We start from the raw sequence: 27,430 nt of genomic DNA on the forward strand, positions 1-27,430 counted from the left end.
CCTAACTAAATGGGCGTGGGTATTGTCTGTTCAGTACGTATATTTTGCCTCAAATGTATACGTACAGTTTTATTTGCGCTAAATTACGGGGAAACGTAGGACAAGTGGCAGCGGTTTCACGACTTTTGAATGGCTCTGCGCATATAAACCTCTTGTTCAAGTATCATCTCAACTATTGGCCGGAAGGCTGAACCAAGGGACAATCCGGTATTTTGCGAAGCCTCTGTTTGGGTGTGTGACGCCGCATAACTGTGGTGGCTAGATAGCGTGACCGCGGACGAGCTACGACGACCTTCCGGGCCCCTGAAGTGCTCCGCACTTAATAAAAGCTTAATAACCTGCACGGAAAAGTAACGCCAAAGCTGCAGCAAGTCCCGCACCATTGGCCGGGAGCGAAGATTAACTCAGCCGTACCTCAAGCAACAGCTATATGCGCAGCCATATTTATATCCCAGCTCAGGTGTCAGCAGAAATGTTTATATAGCTGCTGAGACTGCTGCTGCAAGTCCTTCAGGGTATTCTCGAAGCCCTTAGGTTTGAGGCTTGCTTTTACACCCGTTTGTCCTGCTACGCCATACAGGGACGGATGATAAAAATAACAGGAACTGACGTCCATTCAATTCAATTTCTTTAAAAGGCAAGAGGCAACAACAATTGAAACACGACTACAACCATGAACAAGAAGATGACGACGATGATGATGATCATTTCTAAGTGGGTACTGACAGAAAAACTGAACCTTGCCTTTATTAATTATTGCTGCAATATTATCATTGGGCTTGCAGAAACTCTCGCCTTGTGTTAAGACTGCTTGGCAATTATTCTACATTTTTGGGGGGAGATGTGGCTCTATTCAGGAGAGCATTTGTAATACCTTGATGTTTCTGCGCCACGGCCGATAAAATCTATTCTCATTCTGTTGATATACTCAGGAGTATTGATCGCTGTATTTGAAATGCTTTCAGTCAAATAATAGGTTGGCGCGACACAATGGACAGAAGCATAGAAGGGAGACAACCCTTTATTTTTAACTGGGAGTGCGGTGGTTGCCATTGTAATGCAGCTGCTCATGATGACAATTCGGCGCGTGGGGTAAGGGTGGCGAAGTAGGGGGGGGGGGGGGGGGGCTCACACGTACAGCTCAGTGTTGTCAGCCACCATATACGTCACCACCACTTCGGTAGTCCGCGTTCGCGTACAAGCGGCCGCGTTTCTGCTGCACGCCTGCTACGTTGCTAAACCCTCCCCGGACCGTCTTGATTTTGTGGCCTTTGGCCTTCAGCAGCCGGGCGTATACCTGTAACGAAGCAACATCGTGTGACGCATTCACGCTGTGTGGTACACGCCGAATTTCACCTCAACTTGTTTATTAAAGACGATAGTCTTTCTTGGGCTCCTTAAACCCAGAAATTTTGGTCTGTCTGTATGTCTGTATGTCTGTCCGTCTGTCTGTCTGTGACTCGATTCAGCCACCCGGCCAAAGCAAAACAGTGCCTGCGTAATAGTCTTATATAGTCAAAGCTAAATCTACCCGTCTGTCCGGTGTAATGTTCATACTTCTCAACATTGTTATAGAAGAACAAGACATTACGCAAATATGAGACAACAAATCAATGGAGAACTGATATTTGCAGCGTTCCTTTATAAAAATTCAAACATGCTTGACTTTTGCGAAATTAAATACTTCATCAATTGCAGAAAAAGAATTCACTCCGCCGTCGCCTGCTGTCGCCCGCGCCACTATAGCTTCTGGCGCCATTTTAAGAAAGCAACCGGCAACAGCTACGCGAGGTTCCACTAGGTAGGTTCCACGTTCTGCTTGCAACGCATGTGGAGTAGGGAAACGCGGTTGTATTAACGTTGAAGTAGGGCGCATCGATTAACGCGCGTCTTCGCCGTACGTCAGCGTTCGCATCGAGACGCCCGGTTTGGAGCTGTGAAACGCGGGAAATTTAGAATGATTTAAGCAAACATTTGGCGTCTTTACCTTGGGAGGAGCGCGACGCAAGAGGAACAACATGAGAGGTGAGCGGTAAAGCGAAGGGAGGCGTTTACTTCGCAAAAGCCGATAAAGACTATCGTCTTTTGATGGCATTTGCAACGAAAGGAGCAGATACGCGGCCAATTTTTTGTAAACGAAATCCTGTAGCTTAGCTCTTCCCAGAAACAGGAAAGCTAAACCCATTATCAACGAAACGCATTATCGACACAGCACTACTCCTACGGGCCTTTGTTCGCGAAGTATAAAACACACCTATTATGCGGAATCGGGGCAAAGAGATTTACCTGTACTTCCTCTCTATTGGATGCTGAAAAAGCGCGAAAGTTCCATTACCCGAATTTTGAGTTGCCCAGCATAAAATTCCATAGAAATTGCAAGTTGTACCCAGTGTCAGAGAACTGCGTGGTGTCTGCTAACAGAGCCCCAAAGCGAAAGTAGCGGTAGATTTACTACGGCAAAGAATTTAAAAAAAAACCGAAGAAGTGAAGGCACAAGTGAGCCAAAACCCGGCGAAAGAAAACAACAAAAAGAAAAGAAAGTCCCCTAAAAAGAAAAGGAACGCCAGGAACCAGCTACACGCTCCGCTGAGGGTTAAACAGACGATCCTTAGAAATAAAACACACACGCCCTCGAACAAAAACAGGCCAAGTACCTGCGCACTCCCCGGTAAATGTCGTCCAAAGAAGACACCCTTCCGATGGGCCTGCCACGTAATTTCCTCTCTTTTCTCTGCTGCCGACCTCTCAATCTCATTTCCACCCGTCTCCCTCCTCCCACGAAAAAGACCGCGGAGGTTTGTTCTAGTCAATTTAATTTTCCCGTGTTCCAATGCTCGGTTGCCGTTTACTGGAAGTTTTAAATCTATCGTTACTGCTGGTAACTTAATGTTGTGTTGAGGTCTAAGATTCGGAGCGGACTGTTTTTTTTTTTTCAAACATTGGCTCGAACATTGCTTTTAACACGTTTCATGTGCTACCGCAAATATGAAGCACACATATATTTTAAATTAAAAAAAATTGAGTACCAGTTATGTATTGATATCTTGAATTAAATTTTAATAATGTTTTCATTTCACTCAACAATGCTGGCAAGCATGCAATGTACTTCCAGATTTATAATTTGGAAACATTTTGTGTACATCTACTTCTCCTTCAACAATTCTAGTGAGTTCTGGCCGGGCTGCTGAACTGAGGGAGAGACAGACAGACAGACAGACAGACAGACAGAAAGACAAAAGTTTTGTGGTCCAATCAGCCCAATTAGAAATATCGTGTTACAAAACCCCAAAAAGTGCCCTCCCTGCCCTGGCCTGTTTAGGAGAAGCCCATGTGAACTACTATTTAATAATCGTGCTGTCACAATAGAGACCTTTTCCGTACAGGGTATACAGGGTTATACATGGTAAAAAAAAAACATTCAAACTGTGTGCGTATTTTTTTTTTTTGACACTGGAGACTCAAGGCCACGCCGGGAATACGTGAACAGCCGGCCTACGAACACGTGACCAGAACCGGTCGGGTGCGCACCGCATTCCCTTGTAGAACGGCAGATGATCAGAAAACGGTAATGGATGTACAAACTCATCCCGGCTCAGGTACGTGCATTATTGCTCGCTCCTTTTATACTTTTGTGTGCGTTAAACCCTGCGACACCAGGCCAAGTGGATAAGGATTCGCACCCGGGAACTAACACCTTTTTGAGTGTGACTTGGCAGTCCCTTGAACTGCCAAGGGACTTGCAAAATACAAACAAAATAGAAACAAAATAGAAACAGTTCGCAGGCTTGCTGCGTCAGTGAACCGCTCATCCTGTGAAGTACTTCGTATGCCCCTTTTGATTATGAGCCACAGTTTTGTGAAGCAGGTGGGTTCGCAAAAAGGTGTATGTATAAATAAACTAATCTAATATCTACATCTCCGGAGAAAGTGGTTGACCCGTTATTTGCAATCTATTGGAGTCTCCTAGATGCTGAGAGAGGAACGCGTTGCGCTTGCCGTTGCGTAGCCTCGTGTGATTGGCCCGTTGCTTTGTACTTAGCGTTAAGCAATGGACAACGTGTGTGCAGGTATACTTTTTTATTCTTTGGACCACCGCGTTGTTTCAACGCGCCCTGGCGGCCGGGTTTGTTGTCGAGAAAGTGATTATTTCTATTCTCACGACGGAACAACGGCAGGTCAGTAAACTGGTATGCTGCACAAGCCCCCTCACGAAAACAATAGCCTATATTGTTTACCCTCGTCCGTATAAAACCGAACATCATGAAGCTAATGTCAAACTACAATTCTGAAACTCTGTTCAGTAGTAATAACGCACAAGGATAATTAAGGGTAATATGTTGTCTTCGTAGATGGGAGCCTGTAGTTTTATGATAACTTGAAAATACACTCTCTCGGTCTTCATCAGTGCCGCAAAGACAAAAAAAAAACTAGCGAACTTTTTCATCAAACGTACAGAAAGTCACGGGCACGTGTACGTTCGGTCGGATGTTAGCACAGAAAGGTTAGGTAAAATGTCGCAGGCGCTGCTTCACGTTCTCTACACCAGTGCGAATTCTGCCAAGGGTTTGGGCTTGCATTATCACTGGTATGGTGACAATCGTCAATTCCAGGCGTACGTTTTTTCACTAGCACCCCCGCACAAGCGGCTCCGCTACAAGCTTGCCCACTGGCGAGCGTGCAAGCGCGTGGTAGCCCGCGGAGCTCGCCACGGGTGTAAAGTACTCGCAGCGGCCAAAATCAGCACGAAAATGAGTCTCGACGAACCACTGTGGGGCAACGCAATCGCCTCCAATAAAAATCCCCTCCGGAAACAGGAAACTGGAAGCAGCTTCCTGTCTTTATCGGACAACCAAAGGCCGCCCACTATACAGCACTATGGAATATACAACGACAACACAACGAGTCCCACCAAAATATCGAGATCTGAATCAGTTGCAAGGGCGGCAAGCCACTTGTGAACGAGCTTCAATTAGGGCCACTGGTTCGTTTAACTGTGCGTAGGTTTCCTTGATTATTCCGCTACACTCACATTTACTGTAAACACTACCATGCACCTAACATTCTCACCATAGCTTGTGGGAGCACCGATATTCACTATCACTAACCTCCTACAAAATGCACCCTGAAGCAGTGGGAGGACCATTTGAGCAGGACCTGACGCCCTCAAGACCAGCAATGACTGGTGTACAGTGCTCGTCGAGCAGCAAGGAACAAATCCTTCCTGCGGTAAGGTGCCTCCCAGAAAGAGATAACGACGGTTCAATTAACGTTTATTTTTCGTCCTCCAGATTAAGGGGCCATGCAGACAAAATACAAGTTTGTTTTATTCGAAAGATTTCGTGTTTTATAGTGCCCCAAGCGCTTGCCCCGAAGCAAACGATGCTTTATTCACTGCGAAATTAATCAAATTAAGTTAAAATTTTTATTCTCTCGCCAAGTCGTGTGTTTTAACGACGTCTGCAATGACATCTTTAGAACGGGTATTCACGCTAAACTTAGTATGAAGCGGAGACATTTTTACCGTTAGTCAATCTAGATGGCGCCACCATACCCCAGGGGGCTGTTTTCTGCTTTTGCTTTGTTTTTTACCGTATTGGTATTTGGCTTGTTTTTGTTAAGGTAGAAGATAATCGTTTCGTGACACATAATCCCCGTTCGAAAAATATCACCCCGAAAGACGCCGTCGCATACGCCAATCGCCCAGTGTTGTCTGAGGCAACCCCAAACAGCCGCTGCTGTGCAGCTAAAACAATCATAGTGCACGCAGTACCAACAGCAGTACGCATCGGTACTTCTATGTTTACGTGTGCTTTCATAACTTCCACTGTTTATGCTACCTTTCTTACTGCTATATGGACCCTAAATTTAAGCGCAAAGAGCTCTTTCGGTATGCTTATAAGCTCTGCCTAATTTGCGTTTGCTTTGCCTGCCTCAGCAAATCGCAGAGCTTACGCGTATGACATCATAGGTTCTGTTGCGGGAAGTGAGGTACGGGTCGCATGGCCATTCCCATTTTTCTTATTGTATAGATTAGTTGAGTGAAGTTTACGTAAAGAAGGGTATCAGTATGTTTCCAACGAGGCAATCTTTCGAATTAACCAAACGTGTGTTTTGTCTGCATGACCCCTTTCGCATACCGTCACCGTAAAGATGAATGAAACTGGCCATGGGCAGTTACACTTGAATTAATGCGTAGAGCGGACAGCACAAGCTCTTACCTCCGAAAACGTTGGATCGACCATAATGTAGTCGGGCATCAACTGGTCGTGCACACGAGAAAAGTCAATGGCATCCTTGATATTGTTATCCATCCAAAGAGTACGCATGCTTACCTGCACAGAACAGCACGTGGTTCTACATTGTTACCCTTGCGTGGATATCCCTACTTTGCAAAGTGCAACCACAGAATAGTAATTCGCACCAGACCTTCACACGTTGGCTGCTGGTACCGCACGCAGGCATGCTCCAACGCCGTGTTTTGTTTTCCTAATACAGAGCGCATTCTTCAGCAGTTCAATAGGACACATACTGAACACATTTCGCCATTGATTGTTGCCCCTGATTGCGTTTCTTCTCCCTCTTGTTAAGGCGGCTTCCATGTGATAAATAAGGGTGGCCTCCACTCAAACGGTACTCTTTTTAAAATGAGAAGGTCCTACACTACAGGGACAATAAAGCGTCACTGCATGATGGCCTATATGGGTAGATTGGAGTGTCATGAATACAAAAATAAAACTCTCGACAACAGGAGGAGCTTAGTAACAAAGAAAACATGAAAAGCGGAAAAACAGGTGTCGACGTCTCGCTACAGACTGCATTGCGAGCACTTTGGATACAGAATTGGTTGTAGCTTGCATGAGTGTTTTTGTGAAACAAATACTTATGCACCAGTACTGTAAATGCTAGATTTGTGTGAGGCGGAACGTTTCGTGGCCATGCGCTTTTTAAAAGGCACAAACCGCAGCTACAAAACGTAAAATATGACGCCTCTTATCGGCTTTCTTTCAGTTTTAACTTTTTTTGAAGTGTTGGTCTTACATACAAGCGCAGTCAAACAACGCAACCATGTGGGTGAACCTGAGAGCCCAGCGTGCGCGTATATACAAAATAGCCAGTGGCAAAAGCAGATATCAGCGCAATGTACGAGACGACCGTCTACTTATTTGATCATCTGTACATGCAATTCCGACACGTTCTTCCAGGTATTCTTTTAAAAAGAGCGAGACGTTCTTCCTTACAGATATTTATCCAGATATTTATATTTACCCCACAATAAGTCCTACAAAAATTGTACTCGTCATGCAAAAACGCATACGATGCGTACCACAGAAACAATACGAAGGAATACCGCCGTGAACACCCCCGCTTACAAGCGTCGATATTTTAGGGCGCAGCCATTTGTCGCCCGTACCTGGGCTGAGCCGCGTGGCCATCGTCATGACCGAGTGAACGATGGGAAGACCGGGGATTAAAAGGAAACAAAGGAGGAGAGTGTCGCGAAATTGGGAGGGGAGGTCGGTTCGCCGTGGCGGCGCGAGCCAGCGCTCTACGATAGTATGCGGTGGGGGAGGAAAGGGGGTAGTATGCTATCCCCGCACGAGGCGCGCGACGATGCGACGCTTGGCGAAAACGCCACGGTGGCGTGCCCGTGTATATGATGTGCGTTCGCTTAAGATGCTTCGTGGTCCCTCCCTGAGACGCACTTTGCGCCGCCGACGCACAAGCTCATCATCGCTGCCGTCGAAAGAACCCACGAGTGAGTGCTGCCTCAGCGCACTGCTGCTGCGCCCAAATATCGCATTAGAGGGTATAGTTATCGCCAGCCAATTTTGTCCTTCAAATTGTGTTGTGTCCATCATTTTTACGGTTTAGATATGTGTACGGAAAAGCGCTTAAGCAGTGATTTTTAAAGCCCGTACCCGAAAGACCAAAAATTCCAGCTCTGTCGCTACGGACACCACTCCTGTCGCTATGGCCACTTGTGTCGGTATGATCACCGCAATGACGGTGGATTAAGAGTTGCTTATTTAACGTCTTTGAGAGTCTACTTATTTCTTGTTGCCTACGGCTCTCCTGAAACCACCGAGGCACTTTTTCGGAAGGCAAATGATGCTCCCTTCCTATCGTAGGTAATCTCAAAACAAACACAGAGATCTTTGCTCCAAAAAAGTCTATAACAATGCCAAATGTGTTACAGTGGGTAGGTCAGTAATTGTTTGGGTTTAAGCGTGGAAGGGGCCACTGCTTAGAGCTAATCTGCGGGTGGTATACGTGCTTCGTGAGAGACTGGGTTCGATGGGAAATATAGGACCCTGAAAATATACGCAGCTCTCATATTTCCGTCAACCATGCATTCAGTTTGTTTACTTATGCTTTTTGTTTTTACCGTCCTGATGTGCCAGGGTGTGTTATCTGAGTGACAAGCGAATCGCATATTCCATTCTTTCTTTTTTATGCCGCCATCTTAGTTGACAGGGCGAGTGTTCTGCGCGGACGTCAGTAGACTAGAATATTTGTCCTTGATCTTCAGTGTTCTCCATGTAATTCGATTGTTCGAGAAACAATCACGCCGACAGATGAATTCGCCCAATGCAGACGCCGGCGCATGCGGTTCGCCGAGGCCAGTCTGCGCACGTCACTTCATTTACTGCTTCTACGCCGAGTTTTCCTAGTTTTCTCAGTTTTCCGAGTTTTTGCGCCGCACAAATTCCCTCGAATCAACATTGGTTTCTTGGAGAATACCTGCGTCTTCCTTCGCGACGTGGCAATAGTAACGCGCGTATTATAACACAAATTACATTATACTTTCCAACTCAAATAAATCGGACGCAATCTATGAGCGCCTAAAGGCTTTATGGAAAGCCTTCGAACCCTAGGAGTTTTGCAAATCCCACTTTCAACACTGGGCCTGTTTCAGCTTTGGCTATTGCGTCCTTATGATGCGCGAATTTGTTTCTCTGCAAATGCCGACCCAACAGTGCAGCAGGGAGGGGGTGGCACGCGGTGGTAATTTTATTGGTAGTCATGCCGAACCAATAGCTGAAATTAAACAGCCAGTTTCCCTCGTAGACTCTCACGCGACCCTTTATTAAACCTTCAACCGGTTTTTAATTACTTTCTCCTACTCCTCAATGTTCTGCTCGAACAACAAAGAGCACGAGCTGTTCAGACAGTTTTAAGGCTGCAGCATCCGTCAAAGCCATTTTTAGATCTGAGTACCGTGCTATCGCGCTGCGATAGTTAAAACGACATGCCCTTGGCATGGTACCCCCGCAACCAACGAATGTATACACTGTGTAACAAACACTTGCACGTTAACGTTGAAAGCACCTCCAAAAGTCGTTTTGTTGTTTCCTTACGGTCCTAGAGTTGCAAATTACCGCAGTTCGAAACCATCGCACTAAAGAAACAGTTTTGAATGCAGAGCATTTCAGTAACTCACGATGTCACCCGCGTAGGCGTCCGTAGTCCGCGTCCGCATCGCTCCCCCTACACTACATAAAAAAATAATACTTGCCGGCGCCAGGTTTCGATCCTACGACTCTGCGGGCGGAACGCAAAGTGCACGGTACTCTACCAACTGAGCCACAAAGCCGACACAGAACGGGAGGTTACGAGCGTGCCTTATATCCTTGACTCATTCAACCGTCGGCCAGAGGTGCGCCCTCTCCCCCGCGTCCTCCTCGCCCTCTCTCCGCTCGCAACGCCCTCTCTCGCCGCGTTCGGTTCGGGCGCACAACAGGTGGGGACGTACGCAACACCCTCTCTCGCCGCGTTAGGTTCGCGCGCAAGAACAGGTGGGGCGCTCGCATCGCGCTCTCTCGCCGCGGTCGGTTCGCGCTTAAACCACATGTCGTTCGCGCGCGCTGCGGTCGCTAACATCTGTGGCGTGATCGTGACGTCAGCATCACGCGTTCGCGTGGTGGCGATTTCGGCGCTATGACACTCTCTCGCGAGGGGCATTGGATTGGATTCGATTGGATTGGCTTGGATTGGCTTGGATTTGGATTGGATTGGATTAAAGTGGATTGTGTTAGGTTGCGTTTTTACATGCAACGCTTCTGAAGTGTAGCTTTTAAGGTGTAGCTTTTAAAGTGTAGCTTCTAAAGTGTAGCTTTTAAAGTGTAACGCTTCTAAACTGTAGACATTATGTATATTCTGGATGTAAAAGCCCCGTGAACACATATCAACTTTCCTTACCAGAGCCACGGCGGTGGTAATTTTTGGTCCTCCCGACGCACCAACGACGAGCTCAGCATCTCCATTTGGGTCCAGCACAATTGTGGGGCTCATGGAAGACTGCGGGCGTTTGCCCGGCTCGATGAAGTTGGCTTTTGAGGGCGCCACGCCCCAATAGTTGCTCTCTCCAGGAATCGAGAAGTCGTCCATCTGGTTGTTGAACACTATTCCGGACGAGCTCCGCACGAGGCTGCCGAAGCTTCAACACCAGGAGCGGTGTAATACATGAAATAACAGGAGAGTGTCAGAATACAGACCATTTCACGAGGTTTTCTATATGGGTTGCAGGTCACCGCTTTTATTTTTCTTACATGCCCGGGCATCTAGGCCATCGCTTTGAAGATTTGTACCTATTACTTTTTTAGGCTTTTTTCAGGTAAAGTCACACGAAATTCAGTGCTACATGGTACTCATAACGCCAAACGTTTTGCTTGTGGAGGCGCATAATAATGTCACATTAATTATTATACAAACTATTCAAATACTAATAAAATAAGAATTACATAAAAAACGAATGCAAGGATGCAGGTAGGGTACGACAACTATAAATACGGGTATACTTTGTGGAAAGACACTAACTTTCCTTCTTCAAGATCCTGTTCTTAATCAATACTATGGCCATTTATAGAGCTTACCAAATCAGAAACATCAAATTATAAGATAATAAAGCCAGCAAATGTGCCTCAATGATTTCATTTCTACACAGTGAAAAACTTTACGACGCCGTTCTTCGTGGTGCACGTTCCAAGTAGCCAGAATATTCACGTTACGCAATAAATTTGGCGTTAAAGCGAAGCTTTTCTTCTCATTGATAACGTATCTTGCCACAAAAGGGCACTGCAGGAAAGCCAACTTTCCCCAACCGTGATGATGATTGTGGGTTAAGTGAAAGAAGAAAAAACGCTTCGCGTGGTCGGAATGGAACCTGGGTTCCTCCCGTTATGAAGCCGACGTCAATCCGATTGCGCCATTTCGACAAGGTTGAAGCAGTTTGGATTTGGATAGGGGTGCATGGGTGGGTAAAATGATAGAAATCATGCCTCCTCCGTCTTAGGACGACGATAGTTGAACGCGAAACTTTCTTTGTTCGAAGTAAAATGGCGAAGGGTCAAGGTCAGAGACACTGCGATCAAAATTCTAAACTGCGTGCAAGGGACAGTCAAAGCTAAACGAGTCAAAGACTGTACCATCTGCGAGTCAAAGTCCAAAATCAGGCGACAACCGAAGAATTCCTCACAACAAACCTTCGCGTTCAACCTTCGTCATCGGGATAAGGGAGGGACGCATAATTTGATTGTAATCTTTTCAGACCCTACAATATACCTTAGTTGCACACGGCGTAAATATGGCTCATGACGAACGACGTCGTAGTTCCGTGTATTACCAGAGATAATTCTTCGTTTGGTGTTTTCTCCGGAGCTACAACATTTGCGTTTCGCCGCACCATTATATTTTCGCTCGTCGCACAGATATATTTCTTGCGCGTCAAGCAACGCTGATGCAAAGAAAGATTTTTACTGCATCCAAATGCGTCGTGGCCATGACAAACGTCTGCGTATTCGTCCCCACTTCACACAGCGCCACTTATTTCTGGGAGTGAGGTTTGAGCAAGTTGGTTCATGGTTTGGAACGTGGTGAACAACGTTAAGTTGGACACACTCGAGAAAAAGGAAACGACAACATGGCGCTGACTTACAACAGCTTAGTTTTCCACGTTAGGGCATACAAATACCTCCACAGCAAAAAACATACAAGGAAAAGCAGGACTAACATGATTGCGACCCTTATTACCAACACTAGTCATTCAGTACAAACTGCTTTACGCCACAAACACGTCCTGTACCAACTTAGGGTCGAAAAATGAATTTCTAGGAGAACGTCACAGCGGGCATGCTGACGCAGTTTTCTTTTAGGCGTAGAATTTCCGCAGCTTCAGTTATTTCTCTAGTTCTTGTTGGAATATTTCTCGCTAAAAGAATTGCACCAGGAAAGATATGGCTGCATTCGCAATCCCCACAGCGGAGGCCTACGTGTCCACTGAACGCCTGGTTTACGATGTAGTGGTAGTCTTTTAGTCTTCCATTTAAGCACTTTTCTGCTTGACCTACATATTTTTTTCCACAGGACAGATGAACTGAATAGGCTACGCGTTCTACGCGCTTTACAAACGGGTTTACGGGCTTTGTAGAGCAAACCTGTGGCGGTCTTCCTGTTTTTAAAGTTTGAATTGCGTGTGGTAAAAAATGTGGTTGATCCCTTTTCTATAGGAACCGGTAAAACAGGAACCGGTAAGTCGGCGTCAATCTTACGCCGTGGTTGTTGCCTTACAGGCTTCTCCGCAGGTTACGCTGCGCGTTCTCCGTACACGTAGGCGCTCTCATCGAGGCGCCAACCGTCGGTGCTCATTAGCGTCACGATTCACTACTTCGCTTCACCTCTCCTAGACGGCAGCACCATCTTAAGGGAAGGATATAAAACGTGTTTGTCTTCCTGTTAACGCGTCTGTTCCTAGCGCAATCGGGAGTGCGTTTTGTACCTCCCGCAGCGGCGAAAGAGTTCATGGTTCAAATCCCGGCGCAGCCGCGTCAATCAAAGTTTTTCTGGCAATGTAATTTCCGTGACGGATAGGACGTCAGTCAGATCTTGGTTGACCCCGGCATAAAACACTTTTGTGTTAAAACATTCAGGTTTTTATATCTGAAGAATCGGTTTTCTCCAAATCATATATGCTGGGCGCATGACCCCCGCGCCATTAAGCCGCTTGTTCCATTTCAGTCATCCAATTCAAAAACCTTAAAAGGTTGATTGTTACAACGAGCTTAAGAAATGCCTTAAGTAAATCATGTATTCACTCTATGCCAGACAGTTTTAGTAAGCAGATGCACATACTTCAGAAAGCGGGGTACCCCCACCAGCTGCTATCTTCCGCAGCGGAATCGTATCAGCAGAAATGAAGGAACACGCAGGGCAGCCTACAAGCATAAGAACGGTTGTATACCCATTCGAAGATTTCTTTACGTAAATTATGCATCTTACCGGTTCCATCGAGGCCATGAACTTAGAGCTTGGGATTTTAAGTTTACCTCTATCACTAATTGCGAAATCTGCCATGGGGAATTTTATTTGCTAGAAAAGGTTTACTTCCGTTATAAAGGCTGGTGATAGTATGCCCGTGCGATGGAGAGTACATGCAACCGATGAAGGTTTCTGGTCTGGTCTCTCTCGTCTTAATAAATTGCGTAAAACTTGTGTCCAGAGCCCATCCGATCCTGGTAGAGGCATTGACAAATCAAGCACTAAACTGTCTCAATAAATTAATAAATTCTACGCCGAACCCTCATAACGAGCTTCACCCCCTCCCTCCCCATATCCGGACCAATATCAAGGTGGCACCAATTCCACGCCACATGCATCCCATATACAACCCAGGCCGACGCAAAGCCAGAGTGCAGCACCTTGAACGAAAGTACTCCTCAGCCCCGGATGCTCGCTATAGCGACATCGCCCAAACCCCATCACACCCCCGCTCGACCCTAGCAGTCACGGACAACGAGGGCACCGTTCTCAACGCCGCTACCTTCTTTCATCTTTCTTCGAACGCTGCTGAAGCCACCGCCATTGCCCTCGCGGCGGCCACCCACACACCCACCACCCACCTAACCATAATCACAGACTCTCAACAAGCCTGCCGATATTACCTCCAGGGAAGAGTACCCCCGGCGGCGCTCAAGCTCCTGAAAGCCATTCGCGACCTACCTACAATAACAATCGTGTGGACCCCGGGACACGCCTCACTCCCTGGGAATGAAGCAGCACATGCTGCAGCCCGCGAGCTTCACTTCCGGGCGTTCCCTACAGGGCCAGGCGGCTCGGACTCTACGACGGCCACTATCCATCCTCTTCCACCTTGCTTCACCGACATCTTATCCCACTACCGCCACGCTCGCCGAAAATATCCTCCGCCCCACCCTACCCTGTCCGTCGAAGAATCACGAATCTGGCGCAGACTACAAACTGGCACATACTATAACTCCACCATCCTCTCCCACATCTCCCCCTCACGCTTCGAGTACAACTGCCCGGACTGTCAAGTTCCAGCCACCACTGCCCACCTCGTCTTCCTGTGCCCTCAACACCCTGTTCCTCTCCCTTCCCCTACCCCCGAGCAGTGGGAATGCGCGTTGACCAGCTCGGACCTGCAGGAGCAGCTCAGCCTGATCCAGCGGGCCACGCGAGCAGCGGCGGCGCGCGGCCTCCTGAACTGAGGACGCCACCCACCGTTTTTTTTTTTTTTTCTCAATATACGTTTTGCCTCCTCCTCCTCCTCTGCTCATTCAAGCATTTCCTTATACCGCTTGAGCGCGTTTTTAGCTGTAACGTTTTTAAACAAAATAGCACATTTTTCCTATGGGTGCTTTGCAACCGAGAATGATGGCTGTCTCCTTTTATGCTGTTTATAAACCGCCCCCCCCCCCTCCGAGGGCAGAAATGCCCAGGTAATTTACGGACCGAATGACAAAGTTAGCATTACCACAACTGAGGCAGAAAAAATATTGAGGCCTACTATGAGTTGATGGAGCTGGTGACGCTGATCGCGTCTCCGTCTCCCCACATCGAGAGATGCGCCGTGCCTTTACTGGGCGGCGAAATCTGGCCCACATATCCGTAGTGCTCTGGGTCGTGGTACGTTTGATCGTCGTCGATTTTCCATCGCGTGGTCTCAGCGTAGTCTGGTGAGGTCAGTTTTCGTACTACCTGCATTTCATGTGAAAAATTACGCGCACTGTTTCATTTCTTTCGTCTCGAAGCGATATCTAAAGGTTCAGACACATGGGCACAGTGCCTACACGCCGCGGTGGTTCATCGGCTAAGGCGTTCTGCTGCTGAGCCCGGGGATGTGGATTCGATAGCCAGCCGCGGTAGCTGCTTCGTGTAGCTTCGGCGCCTAAAACCCCACAGTTTCAAAAGTGCAGCTCCAAAGCATGGCACTAAGTGCCTTTTTGTGTACATTGCACGCAGACAGCTGCGGCTGCTTAACACAGTGCCTCACGAGTGTTCCATTGCTTGATAGCTCACAATGGGCCGAGTAGCGGCCAACATTCCAGCCGCCTGGCGAACAGAAAGGAAAAAATGACCGGACGTTCAGCGTTTAATAAATATTAAAAGTGTAGCCTGCGTTGGCTGTTGTGTGTGCGTGTGTGCGCTACCTGCCCCGATGGCTCAGTGGCTAAGGCGTTGAGGGGCAGGTTGGATCCATGCCGTAGCAGCAGTTCTGATGGGGAAGGCGAAACATAAAATTATCCCTGCGTCGATACTTTGACGCATGTTAAGAATCCTCACGTGGTAAAGACAACCCGGATCCCTCCGCTACGACTAGCCTATTAGCCCAGATGACACTTCAGTGCGTTACCCCACCCCCACCACTCTGCCCCACCAAAACTATTTTGGAGTTCTTGCGTGTTCCCATGTCTGTGTGTCTCCGTGCGTGCGTTTTCGTGTGTTAGTTCCGACCTCTTTCGTCAGAAATTTGGCTTTTTTTTATATTTTATTAACAACTTAGGGGCAACTGCTTTGCACGTGAACGCTATTTCACACTAAATGGCTGGCTAACCAATAATCGTGGCACCCATCCAAGGTTAGATATTTAAGTGTTTAATGTTTGTGTGCCGTGAGCTTCCGCGAGAGAACAAAATCAGTCGTGCGAAGCCTTTTGCCAGGTGTATATCTGCTGCATAAACAATAACACTCTAAAAGATAATCGCGCGAATCACGATCATGGTCATTTTTGAGATGCAGAAAATGTTTTCCCTGTCTCTGGATACATGAAATCAGCGATGTTCGTTGCGTCGTAACAATCAGCTGTCCCTACTTCAGCAGCCGGAAGGGCGGCAGCAGGTTCCATACTTACGTTTGCAACGTTCACGAACCGGGGGTCTCCAAGGAGTGCTCTCTTTGCGTAGGCGAACTTGCAAGCCTCAACGAATCTACAACCACACACAAATGAATCGTATTTATTACTAATGTATAATGTATGACAACAGGCGCACACGTCGCAAACAACTGTAAGTAACTGCTTTGAGCTTCCAATGAGGCTTCTGAAATTTCACTTACGATTGAACGTTCGGAAACGCGCTGACAGGGAAACGTTTCAAAATGTATGCACATAATTCCTGCTTCTTTTCGCAACTTCGTTTTCCAAGACCAAGAAAAGACATTGCGGACTGCTTTGCTGGTTTTTTTTTATTTTAGATTAAACGCTCGAAGAGTACTGATGTATTGTTTCAGGAACAGACAAGCCCGGCCCTTCAGGTGGAATGCAAAGCATGAATCAAACATGATTATATGCCCCATTCACCAATAACATGCATAAACAATCCCAAACCACATTTTCGTTTCAAAACCACATACCATTTTCTAAGAGAGTAGGAGGAACACCGTTTTATTGAGAATGCGGAAACATAAGCTAAGAGGCTATTTTAAGGCTATCTTACAGCAAAAATAATCCCGTGTAGTAAAATATTCACCATTGCTTCTGCTCGAGGCCGGGCCTTTCGCTTCAATTATACCCAGAAATTACTGAGGCCGTACAGCAGCGTTCTTATCAGAGCAACTCAAAATAATAGGGGTGTTCCAAGCCAAACAGACGACAGCGCTGGGTGCGTACAGCAAACCCTGCGTACATGCCTGTTTGGGAAGCCAATATCCCTAAAATTTTTAGTAACCGTGTTGTGGCAAATTACTATTCGACTTCCTACATTGTCTCTTTCCACAGTCAAGCGGTGTGCTGAGGGAGGTGCTTCGAAGTAAAATCTTTTTAATGCGCAGCATTCTTTTCCCGAGCCCTGCGTGGCCGGGAATCGTGTCCTTTGCACGCCGGATGCCTGAATAAAGTTCCATCTCTCTCTCTCTTCTTTTCCGAGTACCCCCCAGGCAGGACCATGTAACGCCCTGCCTTTCCACGAAAATTGAAATATCGCGGGAGTTCCACCTGTAATCGCTATAATGGCGTAAATAACTTGTGCAAATAGCTGGCCGCACGAAATTTACAAAAACTAAAAATTAAGAAAAATATAAGAAATTACGGAAAATGGCGAAACATATAACACCCTGCATTTCCACAATAGTGCACATTCCACGAAAGTTCCACCTATAATGGTTATAAGAGCGGAAATGGACATAATTGCTAAAACGAAATTTTGAAAAAATAAAGATATAAGAAAAAATATAAAATAGTAGCGGAAAATTTCGAACCGTGTAACGCTCTGCACTTCCCCAATAATGCAGATTTCGTGAGAGTTCCAAATATAACCCTTATAATAATGTAAATGAAGATAATTGGTCGGACGAAATTTTGTAAAACGACAAAAAAAGAAAAATATCAAAAAAATTACGGAAAATGGCGATCCGTGTTAAATCCCTGCATTTCCGCAATAATGCAGATTCCGCGGAAGTTGCAAATGTAATCGCTATAACAACGTAAATGGAGATAATGGGTCGGCCGAAATTCTCAAAAATGAAAAAATGAAAGAATAATAAAATAATTACGGAAAATGGCGAACCGTCTAATGCCCTGCATTTCCACAATAAGGCGGATTTCTCTAAAGTTTCAAGTATAATCGTTATAATGACGTAAATGGAGATAATTTGTCAGACAAAAGTTTGAAAAATTAAAAAAAAAGGAATATACTTAGAACTTACGGAAAATGGCAAACCGTGTAATGCCAAACATTACCACAATTGTTAAATAAAATGATTGCGCTAAACAGGGACACGGACGGAGTGAGGACAGACACACGAGGCGCAAACTTCCAACTACTTTTTATTGCCACTGTGTCAGTTTTATACACTTTGCAAACGACGATCGCGCATGCGCTCGCAAAAAGATAGATTAAACGTTCGGTGATGCGGCGCCCAAGAAAACCAATTCCTTTTCGGTAGGAGCCAGCGAGGGCTTGCTAACACACTTATCACCGAGTCTTGCTATCGCCTCAGCCTCAGTGATTTCTCGCAAAAGTTGCGTACGACCACGAGATAAAATTGTGTCCCTACAATTATGAAGCCCATGTGCCGATCACTATCGTCGGACGAATTACCGCAGTGACGCCACGCGAATTAGCAAGGTGTTTCTATGCTACCTCAGCCTTCACAAGTAATTTTTTCTTTCCTTTTACACGGTAGATATCCTTTTTTTTTGGGGGGGGGGGGGGGGGGAGGGGCGGGTTCACATACAAGCGTTACTCCCCCCAAAAAATTCCTGCACTTTTGGGCGATTTCCTGTGCAAGCCTGGTTAACTTCCCAAGCGGTGTAGCCCCACAAAAGCGCCGAGTGCCAGGCTGGGGAGTCGCTTGTGCCTTTTTTTCCGGTAGGTGCCCGGCGCCACCAAGGCACACGAATGCACTGGTGCCTTCCACAATCACGGTGGACGCTCAACTCGCAACCGCCTGTGGCCGCCTGACTTTTTCACCCCCGGCAATGTGGCAACGCGGCATGGTGGCCGCGGGTCCCGCCAGATGGACAAGGGTCAGGGCCCCTTGCAAGGGTGAAGGCAGCTTTCCAAGCGCACCTTCCCCTTTCAAGGGTCCGCACTCGACTAGGGGTACCTGTAGCCATTACAGAAACCGGTGGATACCTGGCGGTACGCGGATTCGAACCTGGTACCTCCCGCATGCGAGGCGATTGCTGTACCTCCGAGCCATCGCTGCGGTTCTGAGGGAAGCAGCACTTTCAACATACCTTTCCCGTTTAATGACTAAGAATCTAGGTGGAAAACGCAACACATAGAATATTAAGTACAATTCAATGCGGCGAGTAGAACGGCGAAAAGGTTTATTGAGATCAGATAGCTGTGTGAATAGATCAGTATGGGCTCAGGTAGAGTTTGCTCCCACCTTCTCTTTCTGAACGAGCCGAAGCTGACGTTCAGTATGCATCAAAAATGGGCAGCATTCACTCCGACAGCTCTAAAGTTGGTTTCCGTACAGTTTCGATATTCTTACTCTGCTGACAATGCCAGGGCATGTGGTACAGGACCGAAGATGCTCCACATTGAGGGCAAGAGAATGGGTACATCGTGGCGAAAATAGCGTGAAGCATCGTAGGGTGAGGACAAGTGTTCGTCTATAGCTGCCAATTGCGGGGTAATAAAAACGAATATGTACCGTTCTTAAAACTTGCTGTAACACAACCGCACTATGGAGCAATCAGCAACAAGTTAGGCGAAACGACACGTACCTGTGCAGCGTCAGCACGTCGTCCTGGAGATCGGCATGGTCGTCGCTTCTAAAGGCGTCCATGATGCCCATGATGTACGCGTAGACGGCGCCACCTGCTGGGGGCGGAGCAGAGTACGCGGTCCGACCGTCTCGAAAGGTGACGCGGACTGGACGTGTCCAGGTAGGCTTGTAGGAGCGCAAGTCCTTGAGGTTTAGAATGCCACCTAGCATAAACATATTGCCGCAGTTTGAGTTTATGGCGAAAGGCTGCAGAAAACTATTCATACCATGTCTCGCGGGGAGTATCTGGAAAGCTCGACCGGGAAAACATAGTATTAAGGATAAACGGGGAATACTTGAGCCCTTTCAGGTTTGCGGATAACATAGCTTCGCTGAGTGAGACTTGAGAACACATGCAGTAATGCAATAATGTTTGGGGAACTACAATAAGAAAGCACAGCCTTGAGACTAAAAATAAATATAAATAAATGAAAAAAATATCAAGTAATGAGGAATACGCATGCCAAAAACATCTTCTCCAGCTTAGGAAACAAAATGCTAGAAGAAGTAAAATATTATAACTACCTCGGACAGATGGTTAGTGCAGCCCCAATTAGGAGAAACAAATCCGGCGCAGAAAATGTATAGGTTCGAGAGCACTCGGCAAGCACTCCCAAATAATGAAAAGTAGGCAACCTATCTCACTGAAATGAACAAATCTACAACCACAGCATACTCGCGGTGATGACATACAGAGCTGAAACTTGGCGTCTCACTAAACACCTAAAAAGCAAACTGAGATCGTCTCAACAGGCCATGTAACGAATTATGTTTGAATAACACTCAGGGACAAGAAACGAGCCATCTGGATTAGAGAACAGTCTACTGTTGACGATATCGTAGTTCAAATAAAGAAAAAGAAATGGGCTTGGGCTGGTCATGTGATGAGACGAATGGACAACTGGTGGACAATAAGGGTTACAGAATGGATACCAAGAGATTGGTGTAAAAGAAACGGAAGGCCAACACCACGATTGAGGGATGAAATACGGAACTTCTGGGGTGAACTGTTCACCCGAACAGCGCAGGACAAGGGCGGTTGAAGGTCAATGGGAAAGGCCTTCATTCTGCAGTCGACCTGAACAGTTTTATGATGATGATGATTGTGGTGGTGGTGATGATGATGATCAGTGTGCGGCGACTATTGCGACAGGGCCAACTCCGAAAAAAGTTCACAATCAGTTACAACAAATCTTACTAGCAGAACGCTCAAAACCTAGATAAGTGCGGAACAGGGTCAGCAAGCACGAATAATTCCCAGAGCGTCCAAAGACAAAGCAAGCTCAATTAAAGTTTTTCACAATATTCTTTCAAATTACGTTCGTGGTTCAGTGCTTGTTCAGGGCAATCTCACAAATTCATGCGCGGCGATCTCAGTATTCGCTCTGTTTAGGACGCAATTGTTTTCCAGGCGGGAGTGTGCACGTTACTCGTAACATGGGTTTTATTGCATTTGATCTAGATTGCCCTGGAGCTGGCAATATATTTTGCAAGAATTGTCCTATACCATTTTTGGTAGAACTCTTCAGTTGCTGACGTAAATTTCAATTAAAGTTTTATAGCATTCTTTCTGGTAATCTCTGCAGCACGGGAAATAGATTGCTGAATAGCTTTGCTGCACTCTCGTACAACTGTGCAAATGGTGACACAAATTGCAACAACTTCCGCATTTTCGTCCCCTCAGATTTTAGTGCCGGCCCATCTGCAATGCTCGAACCCATCCTTCACTGTGACATAGCGTAATATTGAGTACCGGCGCAGTTTTGAATTACCGCCATCACCTTAAGAATCAACTATGACAAATTTACCATGCGGGATTCTCCAGTTCATTACATTATTTGTCCCTCTTTGCCCAGTCTGTATCTCATCTCTCTTAGCAACAATTAAAAACAGAAATCGCCGAACCGAGAACCTATCTCACGTAGCCTTAGAAAAGAAGAAATGCTCCAGAGAAGTGCCGCAAACTCACATCGTACCATGTTCAGCGATCTCCCGCACCATCGTTTTAGCAAGATTGCCTTTGTAGAAGTAGTCCGGTCCGTGCTTTGCGATCTCCGCCAACGTTCTCGCCAGGTCCTTCTGCACAAGGCGCTCTCCTGCTATCAAGGGCCTCTTTTCTTCCGAGTTCCAGAAAGGTTCCCTGAAGAACAGACAACGCTGAGGGTAAAGTTCAGCAGGTATGTCCTGAATCATAAGTGTCAAAGTTGTGAACGAATAAAGAAGCTTACTTTGTGTTTGTGTTGTTGCTTTAGTTGACAGATCACGCCGTTTATTCTACTAGTTTTAGGGAGATGTCGAAATACAGTACTGGTCTCACTATTTAAACACTTGAGGTCGCTTACACACACAAACCTGCAATCATCTCAAATGTTTTCCAGCAATATTTTAACATGTATCAGGATCGTTTCTGCCAGTTTTATAGACGACGCCAGATTACTCGGCCTCGAGAGTACCACAATCGTCTGCAGCGCCGGCAGGCAGTGAGGCGATCGCTCGCGCAGAAACTCCGGCGCCGCTGGTTGAGGCAGCGGAGATTACGAAGATCAGATCAGCTCTGGGAGCCATTCACCACGGAGGGAAGTGCGACGTGTAGTGGGCTGGCGCAGCATAGCTGCGCCCGTCCGTTCCGCAGCAGCAGCTAATAGCCAATCCTTTTCCACATTCTACGTACTATCGTTCGATCCCCCTTGTTCGGCGTCCATGCCGCACCCTTAATGACGTATCTTTATGACCTCAGTAAAATGCTACGTAAAATAATCTCTTCTAGTCTTTTTTTAAAGCGAAGCTTGGTACCTCTACCCGCCAAGCGTGGAGGTCCTGTCGAGACCGTCGCCATCAGCAGAAAACTCCCGCGAACAATTTAAATAAATTGCTGGTACCACCAGGAATCGAACCTAAACAGAATAGAGAAACGTAGCGAGAGCTCGTTCTCTTTCCAATTGGCTGCGAGCGCACGCGGAGACGGGAAATACAGACAGCGGCAGGTTTACCCCCTTCATTCTCACTGAATGCCACGTGATAGCGTCACGTGACCTCTTGGGCGCTGTGCGCTCTGCCGATGGCACGTGTAGCGGCCGTCGGCGCGCCTTGCGTATGCGCTAGGAGTTAGTAAATATAAAAGGAAGCTAACACCGACACAAGGCATCTCAGTGCTCCTCCTTGTCTGCAGCCGATCTCTGGATTACTTGGATTTGAGATATGCAGTAAACAGCTCAACGATTGATTCGTATGAAAGAAACCAGAAACAGCTTTAATTGTGTTCGTCGCCGTCGATTCCCAGGTGTTACACAGCTGCGCACCAGCTGCTACAAAATATAACTGCGGGAAAACGAAAAGTCTGAGTGCGTATTACACTGACCATAAGATCGTTCTGAACGTCGTGCTGAAGTGAAATAATAAAAGACGCGTTACAGGTTCACTGTAACTTGTGACTAACGCAAGCGGGCCGTAGTCACCCGTGGTAGCTGGTGTATAAAGCCTCGCTTCCCAACCATGTCCACAGGGTCCATTGGCGAGAACTTTTTAAGGCAATGTTTAAGCTTCTCTTCGAGTCCCGCTGGACAACAGTCTCTTCTACCCTTGATTGAATCATTTTATTCCAGGGCCCTTCTATGCTTCTTGCACATGAAGCGTTTTGTTAACAACGTATCCCTAAGCCGGAGTACGGCAAAAAGTGACCTACTGTTTCGAGTACGAATGAAGTTCGGTTCGCACCATGTGGGATCGCAAGGCCCGTCTCGACATCCGAACAGGTCGCGTGACTCGTAGCACAGGCTGTAGGCGAGTGAGTTACCGACAGGGAAGCCCTCGCTAGCCAGGCGTATGGCATCAGCGAAGAGAGCTCTCCAGGGAAGCCTGCCTGCAAAGCGCCTGTGGATCTCCGCATAGCCGCGCAGTTCTCCGGGCACCGCAATGGAGAGTCCACCTGTTCGATTGATGAAGAAAAAGTCGATGGCGACCCCGTCTTCGGCGATAAAGACTGATAAGAATGCAATGAAGATAGAAATAATTTTTCAAAACAAAAAGAAGCTGAGTGATAGTCTGCGTTTATTTCGGCTGCCGGAAGACAGTAACCGCTAAGGGGCTTCTCTGGGCGTGATATCCTTTGCGTAACCTATATTCTGGATTAATCAAATACTCTATTTAGAAAGTTAAAATTGATTCGAAATGAAACCTTCCCCTTTATGTATCCTACTTTTTCCGCCTCTGCGTGTATCCTCTACAGATACAGCCGATTTCGCAAATTCTGGATATTGAAATCAGCTAGCCTCACAATACGGCGCTGTTTAACTTGGGATTAAGGATTGAGAAACCTTGCTTAGGTCGGAGGTATTGACTCCGGCCTTGTCAGACGACTGACGTGTTCCTTGAGATTTGTCTATTAACCTTTAAGAGGATAATAAGGTAACTCCGGTGAAAGTATCCGGGATAATAAAAAAGGATGACAATTTTTTCGCAGCAATTTCGGCCAAAGCGAAGCCCAGTGTGAAATACGTTTATTATTCGCCACTCCGCTAACATCGCTCTGTTTTCATCCCATTCATATCCTTGCCACTAAGAATTTATGTCCACTATACTAGTAAGGGTATGTTAAGGGGATATATTCACCACTTGGCAGAAAGATAGAGTGGAGCATATAACTTTTACAACAGATGTAAACAATCTCGTCCATTTTAGTATTCCCCTGTCGCACTCCTATTGCCACCGCACTCTAACGTTAAAGTTACAGTCACTATTTTTGCGGGCTGGCAACTGTAGTCGCATTTATATTTCAATTCATTATTGCTGCTCTCATGAAAAACGCGCTTCTGAAGCTAAATTTTACCTTCTTCTAAACTAGACTTCGTATAAAACAGACAGATATGTGGCAGTGTTTGCATTTTCACAGTTACCACATATGGCGTCCCACACACATTCCTTCTTTTGGCTGCCTCATGTATAGGTAAACTGCTACCTACGGGATGCATACAAAACCCCATCCTGCAGTATTTCCCTTACTGTTTTTGTTGTGAAAAGCACTGCGCTCAATCGGTGTAGTACTCATTCTGGTTAACGTCAGTTTTTTTGCCGATATGTACGTAAACTTGGATGTTTCACCATGTGTGTGCGTGCGTGCGTGTGCGTGTGTGCGTGCGTGCCTGCGTGTGTTCGCGCGTGTGCGTGCGTATGTGCGTGTGAGTGTGTGCGTGCGTGCGTGCGCGCGTGCGTGCGTGCGTTCGAATTTTTGCGAGGTCCGTACAAATTTATATTTTGATGGGAGAAGTGAAAGTATTTACGCAGAACAAATTTTACAAAATTAGCGAAAAACAATACCGCAACTCATAACATAGATCAAACATTCAATGACACCGGCAGACACCTAGAGATTGGAGGCGAAAATTAGAGTTTGATTCAACTACATCGAAACCACAGAGGAGCGAACGCTCACCTTTGCGGCTAAGTGTGGCGTTACCGGCGAACATATCCCTCCTTGCAGCCCTTGGAGCCACTTCGCGGGAAATGAGGGACAGGGCATGTCTCTCTCTCCTGCAAGAAATTTCTTGATGGGCACGTTCCCATTAATAAGTAAGTTTGATACCATAACTGTGCGTATTTTATTGTTCGAGTTCCGCAGAATACAATTTGGTCGTATGCCAAAAGTGTCAAGCACTTTACATTACCCGCGCATGCTTACCCTGAGAGAGAAAAAAGGACGGTACGAAGCGCGGCGAAGACCTTTGATTGGTGCATGAAGCTATAGCATGGGCTGTCACACCATACGTAAAGGTGGAGAGAAAATATGAAGCACACGGGAAGGGTTGCGGCGTATGAAGCACATGTAGGCCCCCGGCAGATGAACAACATGGTTGCCCTGCAAGGCACGATTCGCAAGCTTCTTACAAAGGTGTGTAGGCTTTGCCACAGTTAAGAGGAAATCACGGCATGAACGCTCTTTACAAGATAACCGCACACCGAACCTTCTTTACGCACTTCTCTGTAGATGGTACACGATTCTCTGTTGCAGGTACACGATTCAGCGTAGCTCCCGCTGCGCGGCGATTTCATCTGCAGAGCGCTTCCCAACCGGTATTCTTCAGCGCCCATGAAACCAGCACTGTACGTATCCCGCACATTGCACGACCAAAACATTCCTATTCTGTTTGCTGTGAGCATTCGGTGTTCTTTCAGTCGGGCGCCCTAACGCAGAAAAGAGTCTCCTCGCCGCTGACATTAGCGAAGTGAAGACATGCCGTCAACCTGCGGGCCACTTTAGCAAGACTGCCTCCACAAACTACTTGTGCGCTCCTTCAACTTGCTCTCCATCATACAACATGGTGTTCAGTATACAACTCCACTGCCAGAACACCTAACCTAACCCGATGACATAACGGAATGCACTTACGAAGGAGCTTAAAGGCTGTGTAGCTGGAGTTCGTCGTCGTATTTCCACGTAAATCTAGACTAAAGTCGGAACAGATGGAGAGGGCGGGAGCTCGAAACTATCGTAAGCCACAAATAAAAGACTGGTACGCCTCCTTGTACGTTCCCAGTTCACTTGGTTTCGCGGGCTTCCTCACGCCCACCCAGGAATATTTCGGGTAATTGAGTTACCGGAGCATGTTCTCCAACACGCACCTATCGCCACCGAGTTAACACTTTGTAGAATACAGCCACACGTAACGTAGCCGATTGAGATGTGTCCAACCAGGCAAAAAGAACGCGGCGAACCTGGTGTATAACATGCAGCCCAATGCTCCCCTTTCGTAATAGAGAAGGGACGAAAGGAAAAGGAAGCACATGATCGTGCGAACGGCTGGAGTTGCCGGCCAGTACATAGCGACAAAATTTATCCGGCCCTCCTCTCTGTCTGTGGCCCGGAGCAGGTATGCATGCCGTTAACCAAATTAATCTGGCACTCGATGCACAACTTGCTGTTCTCTAGGTGCTATTGAAAGCTTGCCAAGGATGTTACGCACCTTGAGTAGAAGGTAGCCACAAATCCGCCTCCGATGCCCATAGCCTTCGGTATGACGACACCCATACACAACAGAGTGGCCACGGCCGCGTCAGCCATGTTGCCTCCTTTTGAATAGATGTTCCTGAGAAACGTCCATAAACGAAATGTGCACAGAAACCACCCGTACGAATCCAACTGCAGATAAGTTCAGAAACAATAAAATGGTCACTGACCAAGTAAGCGACTTGGTCAGTGATCATTTTATTCTTATCATGCTTTTACCTACACAGACAGTAGTCAGCCGAACAGAAGACTACAATAATGCCGTGAACCTTGTAAATAAATGTTCATATGTTAGCAGGTACACACCTTGCCTTTTTACAGCGCCCATAAGAAATTTAAGCCGGTTGCTGATGTTGACCAATGTTGGGTGCCTTATAAAAGCTTTCAAAATAAACGTTTGGATGTGTCCGACCCTTCCGGGGAAGCCGAAAGTATTAGTACACGCCGGGATTACTTAATAATTGTCAACCCACATTGTGCATCTCGTTCAACAGCCGGATCAATGTGGCTTTATTTCCAGTTTCCACACAATATGTACTATGCACATTTTGAGGAGTTGCAAACGAATGTTCGCAAGCCGGAATAAAAAAAAAAACTATAGGCTTATGCAGCATGCCCTTGTAGACAGGATATTAGCTTTTAATTAAGTTTGGTGCCATTAAGAGAGAGGTAACGGGATAGGCCCTTGCTTAGTATTAAGATTGAAGCTCTGCAATAAAACAGGTCAATGATTGTATTTACAGATCTGTTGAATTAAATCAGCTTTTTACAGCCGTCACACACGCCAGCACTTCTGTATTCCAAACGTTGACGTGCGCACCCAAAGCATTCAAAACAATCAATGCTCACCACCCACCTGGGAACTATGGCGCATTGCCGGGCCTCCGTCGACACTGCCCAGTGTGTGAAATTTCCCAG

The 27,430-nt window shown here is 46.7% G+C and overlaps 1 protein-coding gene across 1 annotated transcript; it reads right to left on the minus strand.

The window, feature by feature from the left end:
• Positions 1-1,150: 1,150 nt before the first annotated feature.
• On the minus strand, positions 1,151-27,430 carry LOC144148130 (scoloptoxin SSD14-like). Its single transcript, XM_077679716.1, has 11 exons — positions 27,369-27,430; positions 26,469-26,591; positions 24,941-25,038; positions 23,227-23,437; positions 21,489-21,652; positions 19,472-19,676; positions 16,148-16,223; positions 14,804-14,994; positions 10,201-10,438; positions 6,219-6,332; positions 1,151-1,297 (listed from the first exon to the last, which is right to left on the minus strand). The coding sequence occupies exons 2-11, from the start codon at positions 26,564-26,566 to the stop codon at positions 1,151-1,153; spliced, it is 1,542 nt and encodes a 513-aa protein (XP_077535842.1). The 5' UTR covers positions 26,567-26,591; positions 27,369-27,430.

This window comes from Haemaphysalis longicornis, unplaced genomic scaffold (assembly GCF_048455015.1).
Source record: "Haemaphysalis longicornis isolate Haplotype H1 unplaced genomic scaffold, Haemaphysalis longicornis Haplotype H1 scaffold_78, whole genome shotgun sequence".
NCBI classification, from domain to species: Eukaryota; Metazoa; Arthropoda; class Arachnida; order Ixodida; family Ixodidae; genus Haemaphysalis; species Haemaphysalis longicornis.